We start from the raw sequence: 14,218 nt of genomic DNA, 5'->3' as shown, positions 1-14,218 counted from the left end.
TTGCTTGTTCTGAAATCACCACTAGATAAGGTGCATGTTTGTAGGTGATCGGTCTTTAACTAATGTGGCAGAACTGAGTAACAGTGAGGTGAACATCCCAAAAATCAGCAGTAAACCAGAAAAGGAATCACAAACGACCGTTTGAAAAATAAAAATCACCATTTCACACCAGATTTTATATTTGTTTTTAAAAGAAGCTTTCCATTTCACCCCACAATCACCAAGACAGCAGCAGCAGGTTTCATTTGTGTCACGTTCCACACAAAGCACTCAAAAATGTCTCCTTTGGGACGTGGAAATATTGCATGGATTTATTAATGCAGCACAAACGGGGCTGTACATACTGTATACGGTTATAAAACATGACATTAATGGTGTACAAAAATATTTTCCATAAATCTGAATCTCAACAAAAGAAATATGAAGGAAAATTACACACAACGTAAACTCAACACAGCTTCTGCGCTCTTAAATGTGTTTGAAAATTGTGTCCAACCTCCCCACCAACACACAGCTGCGATCATTTAAAGCACTTTAAGGACCCCCGTAGGTTTTATCACTAAACGTGCCTGTGATGGCATCATTATTATAGATTTATTACCGGTATTTTTAAAGTTCTGATTCACCTTCTTGCATCATGTTTTGGAGACGTCTGCCTTCTCTTGAATAGAAACTAAACTGGACTCGCCCTGTGAAGCTCCAAGCGCACAGAAATTCATATGAAAAGCACATAGCGACATCTCCTTCCAAGAATCATAATCATTTGTTAACCACACACACAGAGAAAATAAAATAAAACAAATAAATCCCCAACAAATTGTTGTGAGAAGCTTCATGTAGGGCACTACTTTTTCCTTTCTGCCCAACCACACAAGCCTGTGCAGAAGGAGGTGGTGAAAGTTTTTTTTCTTTTTTGGTTTCTTATTTAAAAAAAAAAAAAAAAAAAAAAGTGTGTGAAATACAATAAGACAAAATAAAGCAAACAATAACTAACATAGAGAAGATTTCATTTTTGCTCTATTTGGTCATATTTCTCAACATTAACCACACCCCTGTATAATAATAAATTAAAGATTAAGACAGCCAGTTAAAGACTAATGACTAAAACTACCCGTGAAACCAATAAAAACCAAACTAACTAAATACTTTCAAAACTAAAGTGAAATAAACAAACCCTTTCTGGCTACTAGCTACTAAACTAACGAAAAAAAATATTAAAAATCTGACAAGTTACAACCTTTAAGATAGGTATGCAAGTAACTAGCTTACAGATACTGCTGTCATACAGTTACACACAAAAAAAGAGTGAAAGGGAAAAGCGGGAAAAAAAAAAAAGCAGACAAATGTTTACCTCCAATTACTCAACTGATCTGTCCCCTCATTTCCCCAAATTTAAGGTCAGCGTTTCTTTATTTTTTTAAGCATTTCTTTTGCCCCCCCCCTTACTGCACACATTTGGACGGTAGGGGGCAGTTACCTCCTGGGGGAATGCATTTATGTAGGAAGAGGTTTATTCACAGGTGAAAGTGTAACAGTTACCGTTTCCACATCGAGCACACTACCCTGACACTGGAACATCTGCACGTGTCTGTTTTTGGATGCTCTGAGAGCGACGTGGCGGGTTTAGTTCCATAATATCTGAGAGAAGGCAGGTGTCGCTAACACTGGGGTCGACATAAGTGGTTCTCAAACTGCACAGGTGTGGGCAACAAGATGAAAAATAGTTCTGTGTGTATTTTAGGGAATCTGTTAGTTGCACTGGACCATCTCCATTGAGATAAAAATTCTTTTTTGGACCACTCTTCCACATTACTGACAAATTCAAACTGTGGGGTGTTATTTTTTCCCCTCCCACAGAGTTTGAGAACCCCAGATCTGTACTGCGAGGTGTGAGGTGAACATCTTCTCATCCTCCGTCCCCTAATAACCATAGGAGGGACACGTAGGCATCATTTATCGCTTTAGCTCCAGGGCAGGTCTGAACTTCTTAATTTTGGAGAACCAGAAAAATAACATGCAATTCTGGGTGTGTCCTCGAGACTTCAACTTCAAGCCAGTCACTTCCCAATTTAACTTCTCATCTTTTCCAAGAACAAATATAAGGCAGGTCCGCGGAGGATGCGGACCCTCCCTCGTGACCAAGAAAAACAAAACAAAACAAAAAAATCTATGTGCAGCAGGGGTTCCTGTTTCAGTAAGCACTGCCAGCAACTCAATCTTTGAATGCATCCTGACAAAGATGATAAATGAGTTTCTGACCTGGTAAAAATACAGGGTGCAACCAATCACACCCCCAATTTAAGACTCTTCCCCCCTCCCTCACACACACACACACACACACACACACACACAGTGTTTTATCAGTTTCAATGCCACTCACCACATTTCACAACCATTGTCAAGTCTGTACTAATGACAAAATTTACAAAAAAAAAAAAAAAAAATCCTAAGTTGCTGATTCCTCTCCTCGTTTCTGAGAACAAACATGTCCTTAGTAACAGATGAGTTTCAGCTTTCTATTTATAATGCCACGGTGCCAGCAGGACTGTGAATGTTTATAAAAGCTTTGTGTGCTCAAGATGACAAACAAAGTTACAGCAAATGCCATCCATGGCACCCTTATGGCACGAGAAACAACATGAAAAAACATGTCCGTTTTAGCAGTAATACTTTTTTTAGGTGGTGGATTTTATCTTAAAAGCGTCTCCGAATGACTGTCGTATCAGCCCACCAGGATGACAAAAATAAAATCCCTCAACCTTTCTCCTTGCATCCTTTAATAAAGCAGCCTCACGGGATTGTTCCTTCCTCTGTGACAGGGTGCTCGTTTTGTTCTTTCGCATTTCTGCGTCTTAAAAGAGAAAAATAAAAAAGGTGTACACTCTCTGGCCATACAAAGTAAGAGAAAATCAGCATAAAGAGGGGAAACGTTTACAGTATTTAGCATGTAAGGTGTGCATGTATATAGAGTTACTTCTATAATATTATTTTCCACTTTTTGTACATCAACAACAAAAAAAGAGGACTTGGTTTGTAGTGTAGGGTGTGGTAAAGTGGTGACGCTGTCTCCACAGGACAGTCATCAGGTAAAGTCTTTGTTGGTTTCACTCTGAGGTTCACAGTCTAGCACAAGCAAACAAAAAAATCTCTCACAGACACACACATCTGTGAGAGCCGCAGTGTTTTATCTCCCGTTTTATCTCCATTTCCCTCCTGCAGGTGTCAGTGAAAGGTAGTGGCTGGAGATGCACGGATACAACGGGGAGGAGGAGGAGGATGACTCTGCTGTGTGATGTGATGATTTCAATACTGGGATGGAAGCATGTAAACCGGGGTTTGACTGATATCGGTCACCTGTGCCGTCTTTAATACGTTTTCTATTCAATACCTCTGTTAAATAGGAGGTATTAACAGGTTTAGCTGTGTTTGATCAACATGCTCAGAATCAGTACACTTGTGTAGCATCAACGCCCTCTGAGCGGGGGGGGGGGGGGGGGGCTTTGATACCTGTATTTGGCTCTGACATTTCCAGTTTACACAAATTTACTACAAGTACACAGAGCTGAAGTCCACCAGAGTGAAGATACGTCCTTGCTCAAAAAGACAAACCTCACATTAGTGGACTTTGGGGGCTCTGTGTTAAAAAGACTGGACAGTAACAGCTGTGGTTACAGGCAGACGTCATCATTAGCTAGTCTAATAAAGAAATGTGTTAAGGTTATTGGCTGGGCCTGATATTATATAAACTGTGCCCAACGGGTGAAAATAAGATTAAAAACGATTAAAAAGTTTACGTTTTAAGGAAAAACTGTTGCATAAGCACAACAAACTCACTCATACCAACTACTTTGGCTACGCCATTCTTGCATAATTATAGAGATTGGATACAAAGATTGATCAGGACATTACTGTGACAGTTTATCTGATCACATGTATTTAAACAGTGGTTTAACTTTTGGATTTGTATTAAAATTAAATATTAGTTACTTTAAATTGGAAAACCTGCACCTGAGTACGACTGCAGATTTTGGTTAAGATAAAAACCCCATGTTTCCCCCAACCTGAGTGAAAACTTTAGGTGTGTAAGCACGCTAAAGCAAAATCCTATTGTTCTTATATCTTTTAAACTATGATTATACAAAAAAGTTTAGCAAGTTCTTGACTTGTTTGTTTCTTGGTTGCCTCAAAAGGGTTAAATAAAGGCCTTTCTCGTCAAACCGTTAACGGACCTTCCAGTGTCATCCTGGGTGAACCAATACATGCTGCCATGTACTTCAGTGTGTCTGCAGTGATGTTTCACAATGCAGGCAAACCGATATCAGTCCGACCACAGGGTGAACTCTTAATATGACTGGGGTTCATCAAAAAGACATTAGACAAGATCAGCCAACACATCACATGTTGGGGTGGGCAGGAAACACTGACCAGTTTAGCTCAGAGTTTCATATAGTGTGTGCTTGCAGAAATCTTCTTCTATTCCAGCATGACGAAACTGAAAGCGAGGGGATGTGCTGGAGGTGACGGGAGCCTGCGCTTCTCAGCTCTCGTCGTCTGGATAGTACTGTTCCAACAACCGAACGTGGGTGAAAGGAAAGTGGCCTCGTTTGCCTTTGCATTCACCCTCCCATTGGCCGTTCACGTTGATCTTGGTCACTTTTACGGTGTCCCCCACCTGTTAAATAATAAAAAGAAAAGTCAGGCATATTCGGCAATCCTTACACGTCCTCTTCACGCTCTAAATAAACTCTGACACATGCAAGTCAAAGTTATCAATACAAGCTCAGCGTCTGATTTCTATCAAAGCCCGCAGAAAGAAATGCATTGATGTGACATTGATTGACCCATCTTCATTTTACAGCTGTAGAGCAGAGAAACCATACAGGCCAAATTACAGGACTTCCACATTCGTCAGCTTTCATCTGATAATCAGATCCGGCCGGTTTGATCCGCTTCATTTACTCAACGAGATGCTGTGTTCGTGTTTGGCTGAATTTTTCCTTCCTAGTGTGAGTGACATATTTATCCCATGAAGGTCATTTTAGTGGACACAGAAGCTGGAAATGGACACCAGATGCAATTCACATTTTTCATAAATTAGATATAGATTTGGGTATATTGGCCTTCAAAATACTATGAAAGTTAATTCAATATCAGCTAATACATTAATAAAAGGTTTTCTTTTTACTCCTTAGAAATTAGTATCACCCCAATAATCCAGCCTCAGTCTTTATTAAATGCACAAATAGTCTATATTTGGATACTGGCTGCAAAATTTCTGCCAACCACTTTAATAACAGCAGCCATTTATAAAACAGTGCAATGCCATCTCGTCTGCTTTACCTCACACCATCTTCCACTTGTGATCATTCAAACACTGCAGTGGCTTCTGTCCTTACCGATGAGAGTCAAATAAACAGTGGATTTTAAGCAGGGGGCTCTGCTGACAGCAGTTCATCCAAAGACTGGATGCGCCAAGCAGATTAAATTTACTTTAGTTGTCTTTTTTCTTTCTTTTGGAACTACGCATCATTACTGTTAATTATTTTTTCCTGTTAAATCAGTTCCAGCCAGTGTTGGGGCTGTTACCAAACATGTAAGTTTTTACCTTTTAAACACTCACAAATTACTTATTTACTCCTTGTAGAAAGTAAATTCTTACACTGCTTATTACATCCTGTGAACTTCCCAGTTTACAGTGTAACACTAAACCTTTCATACTGCTGTCAGAGTAATGAGGACACGCAGAAGATCTTTCGTTTGGGTGGTGAGGGACACAAAGTCACCCACTGAGGAGTTTTGGGTCCAGACTAATGAGTGTTTTTCACCATAAAGCCAGAGTCTCAAGGGAAACCGCCAGAGAACAGAGGCCTGGGTGGGAATGAGCTTGCACGCCTCGGGAAACCTGCACAGCAAATCAAAGCAAACTACCAACGGCCACAAGCCGCCAAACACAGACAGAGGGAGAAATCCTCAGTGATCCGGAAACAGAGGCGGCTCTTAATAAACCTTCCTCAGGTTTTACTTACAGAAAACCTGTGAGTGTTACCTCCTATATATAGTAGGTCTGTATGGTCTTGGCTCGCACTCAGCATTTACAAACGACTGAAAACGCAGCGCTGCAAAGCCAAAAGGCGTTAATACCACACGCAAACAAGAAATCAGAAGCATTGTAAGGAAAATAAATGCAGAAAGATTCATATTTTTAAATCCCTGTTTGTTTGTTTATTTTTTAGTTCCATAATTGCTGGAAACAATCGTAATGAAATTAAAATCCAGTTACCGGCCCTGCCTTAGATTAAAGGACGTTATCAGGTCGTCACAGCATTTGGCTTTGCAGACCTGCCATCATGCTCGCTGTGGTGGGTTGTTGTTTCTGGCCAGAGCAGTTTGCACTTAAGGCTACGTTCACACTGCAGGTCTTGATGCTCAATTCCGATTTTTTGATCAAATCCGATTTTTTTGTCTGCTTGTTCACACTACAAAAAAAAATGCGACAGCAAACGCGCTCTAGTGTGAACGTTAAAAGCAGCCCGCATGCGCAAAAGAAGATGTCACACACAGCGCGCTCTGTTTAGACCCAGACCAAACAATATTGTTTGACTAATGGCCCTTAATATAAAGACTTCGGACTTTACGTTTCCCAATTTTTGCTTTAAGTTATTTTGTCATTTACATAATAATGTAGATAACCTAATAATGATCCTTATTGCTGTTTTAGAGGAGCGGTGCTTCAAAGGATAGCTGCAGATTTCTGTCAGAATCTGCAGATTATACAGTACAAATAAAATGTTCACGTTGTCTTCCCAACAGTTTCACTAACATCTACACTTGATGGCCAGGAAGCGTTCGCGATGTCTTCTCGGTCTTCTGGATAATTGGCGTCTGTCTTGTGTCAGTGACGTAAAAGACTGATTTAATGCGACTTGACCGTTCAAACAGCAGTCGCTTTCTAAAACATCGGATATGTATCGGATTCAGCACCACATACGAAAGTGACCCAGATCGAATGTGAAAATATCGGATTTGTGCTGTTCACACTGTCATACCATGATCGGATATGGGTTGCATAGGGTCAAAAAAAATCGGATTTGATGCGCTTTCGCCTGCAGTGTGAACGTAGCCTTACTGTCACATTCTTGCAGCTTCGTGCTATAAATCAGAATCACTCCTCAGAAGCTTCACATCTTTTCTCCTGCATATAAAAAGAAATCCTGGAAATACTTTTACTGTCCAGCGGTTGCAGTATTGCTGTTTAACTAGCTGTAATTTCATTAAACTGTTCATATTCCGAATCACAGACTAATGTAATCAGATTGTAACCCACTGCTACAGCTCAATGGAGCACATCAACTATAGTTCCATCGATGGACAACGCCGATTATGGTCAACATGCACGGCGATGTGCTTCACTACAGTTTCACATTGCATCTCCATATACAACGACCATTTCCAACACAGACGTGTCTGGGCGTGCACACACAGGTTCACACCTGCAGAAACACCATCCATCATAGTCAAATGAGAGAAAACAGCAGGATATTTCTGACTGTTGGACTCGTTTAAGCTGGAGATGCTCTCATATCTTCTCCTTGACTCTTCCCCACCAGGTATACTTGTCAGTGAAAAACTGAGCTGTGTGTGAGAGACAGGTGAGATCTACACATAAGAAAACAACCCAAACTGGCCATACAGTACACCTATACGAGGAAGGTAGATAAGCATGTTTGGGCCAAACACTGCGCATTATGGAGGGTGGATAACCTCTGCCGCCTAGCACGGATGCTGTTGACAATTAGCAATCCAACACAGGTAACAGGATGACTGGACTATGGAGCAAATCACCCAACCCTGATATCAGAGCTGAAAAAATAATAAATGGAAAAGCTAAAAGTTTAGTTGGCCAAACGGCAAACGTGTGCAATGTGGAGACACTGAGTCCAGATTACTGTAGAATGTACTATTCAGTACATCACCACAAAGCAACTTAAAAGCGTTGTGCTCCACTGGACCTCAGTGGTAATGAATGTTCAATGCAACTTTCACATTAACCCATTGGGCTGCAGTGTGTGCATGAAGAGAGGCCACTGTAAAGGATCTATGTCTCCACTCTGAATGTCCTCATGCTCGCTGTCAGCCTGCATTTATAAAGACACAGTGTGCGTGCTCACATGCATGAGTAAGCCATTATAACAATCGGGACAATCTACGCCGCCTCGGCTCGGACCCTTTTGAAAGTGGAAAATAAGGGGGGGAAGAGTGATTCACAATAAACAAGAGGAAAGTAACTGGTGATAAGATTAGTACCTCCAGAGCCAGCGCCGTCTTGTCGTAAGCGTTGGGCACCCGCTTCTGAATTGCCCGGGCATAGACCGGCCCGTTCTGTAGGTTTGGGAGCTGAGTGTTGACCACAGGCTGAGCATACGGGCCCGGTTCCCCCAGAGCGGTGGCCTGAGGAGAACCTGTTCCATCTGTGCTGCCCATTACCCCGCCAACATGGCCGCCTTGTCCGGTCCCTGCGGGTACCGGACTAAGACTGGCTGCAGTGGGCGAAGAGGGTCGGAACCTTTCCACATAAGGCACAGGGATCATCCCGACTCGGCCCTCCTGGTTCTTGGCGTGCCACCACTGCTCCTCTGGTTTCTCCAGCACGCGCAAGATGTCCCCCCTGCGGAAGGGGAGGTCCTCATAGTCGTTGCCAGGGAAGTCAAACAGTGCCCGGACATACTCGCCTTCCTCGGTCTGCTGGGGAGGTCCGACAGCGGGGGGGCTGATGAGGCCTGACTGCCTGCCTCTGTTCACAGGCTCTATGAGCGTTGTGGTGTCCAGGTAGTGGATCTTGTAGAACTCCAGCAGAGCCGGCAGCCCATCAAACTCCTGATCCCCAATCCGAAACCGAGAAGGAGCCAATCCTGGTGGAAGAAATGAGACTTTATTAGCTTGCTGAAAAATAAAAAAAAAATTAGGACAAACCCCTATTTCATAATAAAATAATAATAATTTTGCCACCTAGCCTGTTTGTTTTTTCTTTAATAAACACGTTAAGCTGTGCACACATAACCATTTTAGTGAAAGAGAAAATGAAAGTGTGCAAAAAGTCATGTGATCAATGTTACCTAATATAACTTAATAAGCAGTTATATAAATCTCTTGATATTAGAAGACAACTAATAACAGATATGAATAAGACCAAAGGCAGGTAGGTTCCTTTAGATCGACATGCAACATTAACAGTGATGTGTTACGGCCCTAGCAGGGCCTCTCTCTCTCCTGAGGGTGCCTGTGTGGGCGTGTCCCACTACCTCCTGCCTGAGGTGCCACCTTTCCCTCCTGTACAGCTGACTCCCATCAGCAATTAAGGGTATTTAAGCCCAGAGCAGGGTGAGCTCTGGGCCAGAGTGCCATTTTGTGTGGGTACAGCTAGTGAGCTGAGTGTTTGCGGTAGTTTCCAGCTAGTGAGCTGTGTAGTGTGTTGTCCAGCTAGTGAGCTGTGTAGTGTGTTGTCCAGCTAGTGAGCTGTGTAGTGTGTTGTCCAGCTAGTGAGCTGTGTAGTGTGTTGTCCAGCTAGTGAGCTGTGTAGTGTGGTTTCCAGCTAGTGAGCTGTGTAGTGTGGTTTCCAGCTAGTGAGCTGCGCTTTCCTTTTGACTTTTTGCTTTATTTGACCAACGCCTGAGTTTTGTTTGTGTTTTGTTGGTGTTTTATGGTGATAACGGCTTGTCCGTCTCTTTTAGTTGACTTACTTCAATAAAACTGTTTTATTTAAACTGTTTCGCCTCCTTGACTCCTTTTTCTGACCCGGTCACTTTTGTTACTTCCCCCTCACCGCCTAGACCCCCCCCAGGGGAACGTAACAGATGATACTGTATTGTGATCGTAACTGCAGAATGACTGTCTTCCCTCCCATCCTCAGTAGTCTGAATTCTCAAGTACATTTGCCAAATAGTGTACTGAGCAAGCACACAAGTACAAACTTGGTGGTGTTAGAGAAACACCCACTGAAGTGGAGCTGCCCACTGTGTTTGTGCTGTTGGTGCCTGTGGGAAAATTTGTCATGTAACTAACTGACACATTAGACCTGAGCAGATTGATTTTTGAGGGATAATAAAATTGATAATGCATCAATAAAGGCAAACAGTATCTAGCCTACTTCTCACTGATTTACTAACTTCCACGAGGGCTTGGTACAGCCAGATAAACGACAGAAGAGAAGAGCAGCAGAGCAAGTTTCTGCAGGGCGTGGATTCAGGAATGACTCAATTATGACACTGTGTCACTTTGAGTTCAACTGTCCTGACTCAAACAGCACCACAGCTGAATTAAGCACTTGTTTGTCATTTCAAAATAAATGTGACAACTATGAGGAGAATCATTTTGCGTACAGTCTCTTTTACCATCTATGAGGCCATCCCCTGATTTACTACTGGGAAACAAGACACAGGGAAGTTCAGAAAGGACGAGGATTGTGCAACAGCCATTAAGAGCCTCAAGCACAACGGCAAAACCTGCAAGTACGGGTGTGTGTGTGCGCAATAGGGCCTGATCACAGACATTCCTGAAGCACCAATCTGACCAGTCATCCCCCCCGTTGTGACAGCGGAACTTCCCCAGTTCATTCAACCTCTGCAGCAGCAGCAACAGCAGTAATAACAGTTGCTCACACCAGCTCACCTTACCTCTTTACCTGCTGAAGGGTAGTCCTGCTGCTAAACAGGGACAAAACACCGCCAAAAAATATATTACCCTTAACAAAAACAGCGGCTGAATGACTAAAATGCGGTTGTTTACTATCCTTTAGAGCTGGGCGATATGAGATTTTTTCATATCACGATATGTTTTTTTCATTTCAGGCGATAACGATATATCACGATATAAGCCAAATAACTATATTTGTAAGATTTAAATGTGCCGTTGCTCACAAGTAAAATGTGAAATAATCAGCAGCTTGTTTTTATTTAAATATTTATTTCCCATAATAAGTTCAACAGGGTAGATGTACTTAAGGAACATGAGACTTTTTCAGATAAATAAAGGCAAATATTACAAACTACACAAAAGGCAGCCGCTAAAGCGTTTAAGTTTCAAAATAGAACAAACAAAACAGACTAAATTGTCAATTCCACTTAGAAACAAAATATTAATTCTAAAAATAAATCTTAGTTTGTTTTACAGAAGAACAGACAAAACTGACTAACTTTTGTCAATATCAAATAAACTGAGAACTAAAAGGAAATTCTCAATCTCTCCTTGTTGTATAGTTTAGCTTTTCAAACAGTTTTAACAGTTACTTTAGTCTGACAAAAGCCGAATGACGAATTAGCGCTTCCAGTCAGAGACTGAGGCTACGTCCACACGTACACGGGTATTTTTGAAAACGGAGATTTTCCGTTTTCGTTTTAAAAAATAATCCCGTCCACACATAAAGGCAGAAATGAAGGAAAACGCTGCTATGAACATGCCAAAGCAGCAGGTGGCGCTAGATTTCTAACCGTGCAGAAATGTTGGCCAATCAGAAGTCTAGAAGCCTCGGTGGGAAAAAGTAAACAAAGCTGGGGCATAGAAGCAGAACCGAGTCGTATGTGTGGAGGGACAGTAACTGTGTGTATATGTAAGCATTTAAACACTGCAGAGAGTAGAATTAACAGTAACAGTATTGTAGAAATAACGTGGCGCACAGTGTGACGCATGCACCAGTTTATTGTATTTCCAGACTTGCTTTCGGCACAATTTACAGTGCACGCTACTCTGTTTTTTGTCAGACTTGAAATAGCCGAAATACCTTCACACTACGGAACTTCTATGGCTCTTCCGTTCGACAATCTCTCCGGCGTTGGAACCATCATCTGTTTTCTCTTCGGTCACGCTCGGTTGAGTTTTCTAGTCGGCACACTCATTTCCTCCATTACCCGCTGGCTCCATTACCCGCTGGCTCCATTACCCGCTGGCTCCATTACCCGCTGGCTGCTTCCCAAACAAACACACGTGCGGCTTGGCACTTGTGCTGTACGTAACAAGTCACGCGACGTGACGCTGCGGCTGTGATTGGTTCGGCTCTGCGCTACTTAATTTGGATTGGCTTGGCTGACCTTTTTTTTTTTTTTTTTTTTAAGATGACAAGAGCGGCGAAGTCTATCGCGATAGTTTAATTTCTCTATCGAGTAAAAGTTATATCGCGATACATATCGTTATGTTCTATCGCCCAGCTCTACTATCCTTTAAAGAAACCTCCATCAACCACACATGGGAATTAGATTCAATAATACTACTCACCTTCATTTTTCAGTTAAAAGCAACACTGACTCACAGAACTTAGTAAAACTATATACCAGTTTTAAAAGACAGCTTTAATAATCACGGAAAGTTATAAACCTGCATGTTACTGTACATATATGTTAGTGGCTTTAGGGAAGTAATGTTAATTAGACAATTCCAGAAAGGAGTTCAATGTTGCCTGAGGAGTTTGTGGGCGGATAGTGGAGATTTATTACATACATGCCGACTTTTTAAAATAGTTTTAAAAACCCAGAAAGATGTAGATTTATAGGGTAAATAGGGGGAAAACATTTTGGATTTAGTAAAATCTGTTAAATAGGACAATTCCTAAAGGTAGTCTGGCTGGTTTGCGGAAAGAGATGTGTACAGCATACCTACAAAGTTTTGTTTTGCATCCAAGATTTCATTATTATATGAATAATGATTTTAAAACTGAGCTTCAAAAACACTAAAATAAATAAATGTGTAAATCTCTAATGGTAAGATTTGAGTGCTTGTGGAGTTACTCTGATTTTTTTAAAATTGGACAATTCCTAAGGGGAGTCTGGCGTGGCTTGGGGATCGAGTGGGCGGTAGAGAGGTGTGTAAACCACATGTATAACGTTTTGTTGAACAGAGTGGTGATTTTTGTTATTACAAATACGCCGACTTAAAAAAGAAGCCTCCAAAACGCGAAAAGGTTGTAAATTTATTTGGTAAAACCAGGATATATTTGTGGATCTACTACTGTCTTGATCAATTAGACAATTCCGAAAGGGAGTCTGGCGCTGCTTGAAGAGCGAGTGAGCTAAATCCTAGCAAAGCAGGTTTAAAATGAAAGTACTCCTTATGTTAGAGCCAAGGGAACACGAAGAGGGTCAAGTTCAGTTAAAGTGAGAAGTAGACCAACGTTACCTGATCCAGATTGTCTGTTGTTGCTGATACTGTTGACGATATAATGGGACACTCTGGAGTTCTCCGACACGGAGAGCACGTAGTCTCCGGGGATGGTTATCGAGTCCCTCACGAGGAAAACACCATGTCTCTGTCCCTGTAAAAGAGAAACCGCCTCCTGGCGGCTCAGTCTCCCCCAATACCAGCTTGCACGGTCTTCGGCATCAAAATTACCGGCCATGGCTGTGAAATCCCTTCCAAGGCTTGAGGCCTTTCCCCTTCGCCTCTCCCTATCCGCAACTCATACAAAAACTTTGGTTGACTAACACTCCCGCTGGAAAAACGTCACAACGGCACGATTTTCGTAACGTCTAAGCGTAATATCAAGGGGTTTATTTCGGCGGAACGAATTCTGCACCACAAATCCAAATGATCTACTTTTTGTTGTTTAAAATAACTAAAAAAAATCATAACTATCGTGCAACAAGAAACTCCAAGGCTGAAATGGCGGATCTAGGGAAAAGTTGACCTCATCTACCGGAAGGGATGCCCGGTCAATGGGAAGCGGTGCGTTCACGCCCATTAAAAGATTGGAAATCTACCAAACGAGCTTTCATCTCCGTTTAAATTACGGCTACATTTAATGCGGATGCCTTCTGTTTATATTAGTTTGCATGTGTTTTTTTTACTGATTATGTCGTCTTTGTCTTAGCTCACAAATGTACAAATTTTAAATCCTTGACATGACTGGAAGCCAAGCATCGCTCACCGACCGTAAGTTTATGTTGAAACAACAAAGGCACCACAGAAATTAAAAAGCGTTAACATTGTGAAAATCGTAAAATACATCTTTTGGGTTTGTTAGTTTGTTTTTAGCATTCTTTAAGAGATCAAAATAAACTTAATATAAACTTTTGTTTATATATTAATACCGTCCTTGAATGGACTTGCACCAAATAAGTATGCCTCTATAAGAAGGAAAACAAAATATTAATAAAGATCTTAAATCTCATTAGCCTTTTTCTCAGGTTAGTTAGTCTGATGCTTAATTTCTTCCCGTATTTTAAATCACAAATTA

General features: G+C 41.6%; 1 protein-coding gene across 1 annotated transcript; it reads right to left on the bottom strand.

Annotated features, from left to right (window-relative positions):
* Window positions 1-63: 63 nt before the first annotated feature.
* On the bottom strand, window positions 64-13,680 carry LOC146661163 (adapter molecule crk-like). The gene is made up of 3 exons (XM_085421236.1): window positions 13,162-13,680; window positions 8,305-8,909; window positions 64-4,672 (listed from the first exon to the last, which is right to left on the bottom strand). Exons 1-3 carry the CDS (start codon window positions 13,379-13,381, stop codon window positions 4,538-4,540), a joined length of 960 nt encoding a protein of 319 aa, XP_085277362.1. The 5' UTR covers window positions 13,382-13,680; the 3' UTR covers window positions 64-4,537.
* Between the last annotated feature and the right edge of the window lie 538 nt (window positions 13,681-14,218).

Source organism: Rhamphochromis longiceps, linkage group LG10 (assembly GCF_057381845.1).
Source record: "Rhamphochromis longiceps isolate RC_006_pf linkage group LG10, R_longiceps_female_GT1.1, whole genome shotgun sequence".
Taxonomy (NCBI): domain Eukaryota; kingdom Metazoa; phylum Chordata; class Actinopteri; order Cichliformes; family Cichlidae; genus Rhamphochromis; species Rhamphochromis longiceps.
The sequence above is the reverse complement of the archived record's forward strand: the minus strand, read 5'-3'. Positions and strand labels throughout refer to the sequence as shown.

Coding starts and splice junctions, on each gene's coding strand:
- LOC146661163 (XM_085421236.1), bottom strand. CDS start 13,381: ATGGCCGGTAATTTTGATGCCGAAGACCGTGCAAGCTGGTATTGGGGG. Junction 8,910..13,161: donor CAACAGACAATCTGGATCAG/GTAACGTTGGTC, acceptor TTCTTCCACCAG/GATTGGCTCCTTCTCGGTTT. Junction 4,673..8,304: donor AGACGGCGCTGGCTCTGGAG/GTACTAATCTTA, acceptor ATTATTTAACAG/GTGGGGGACACCGTAAAAGT.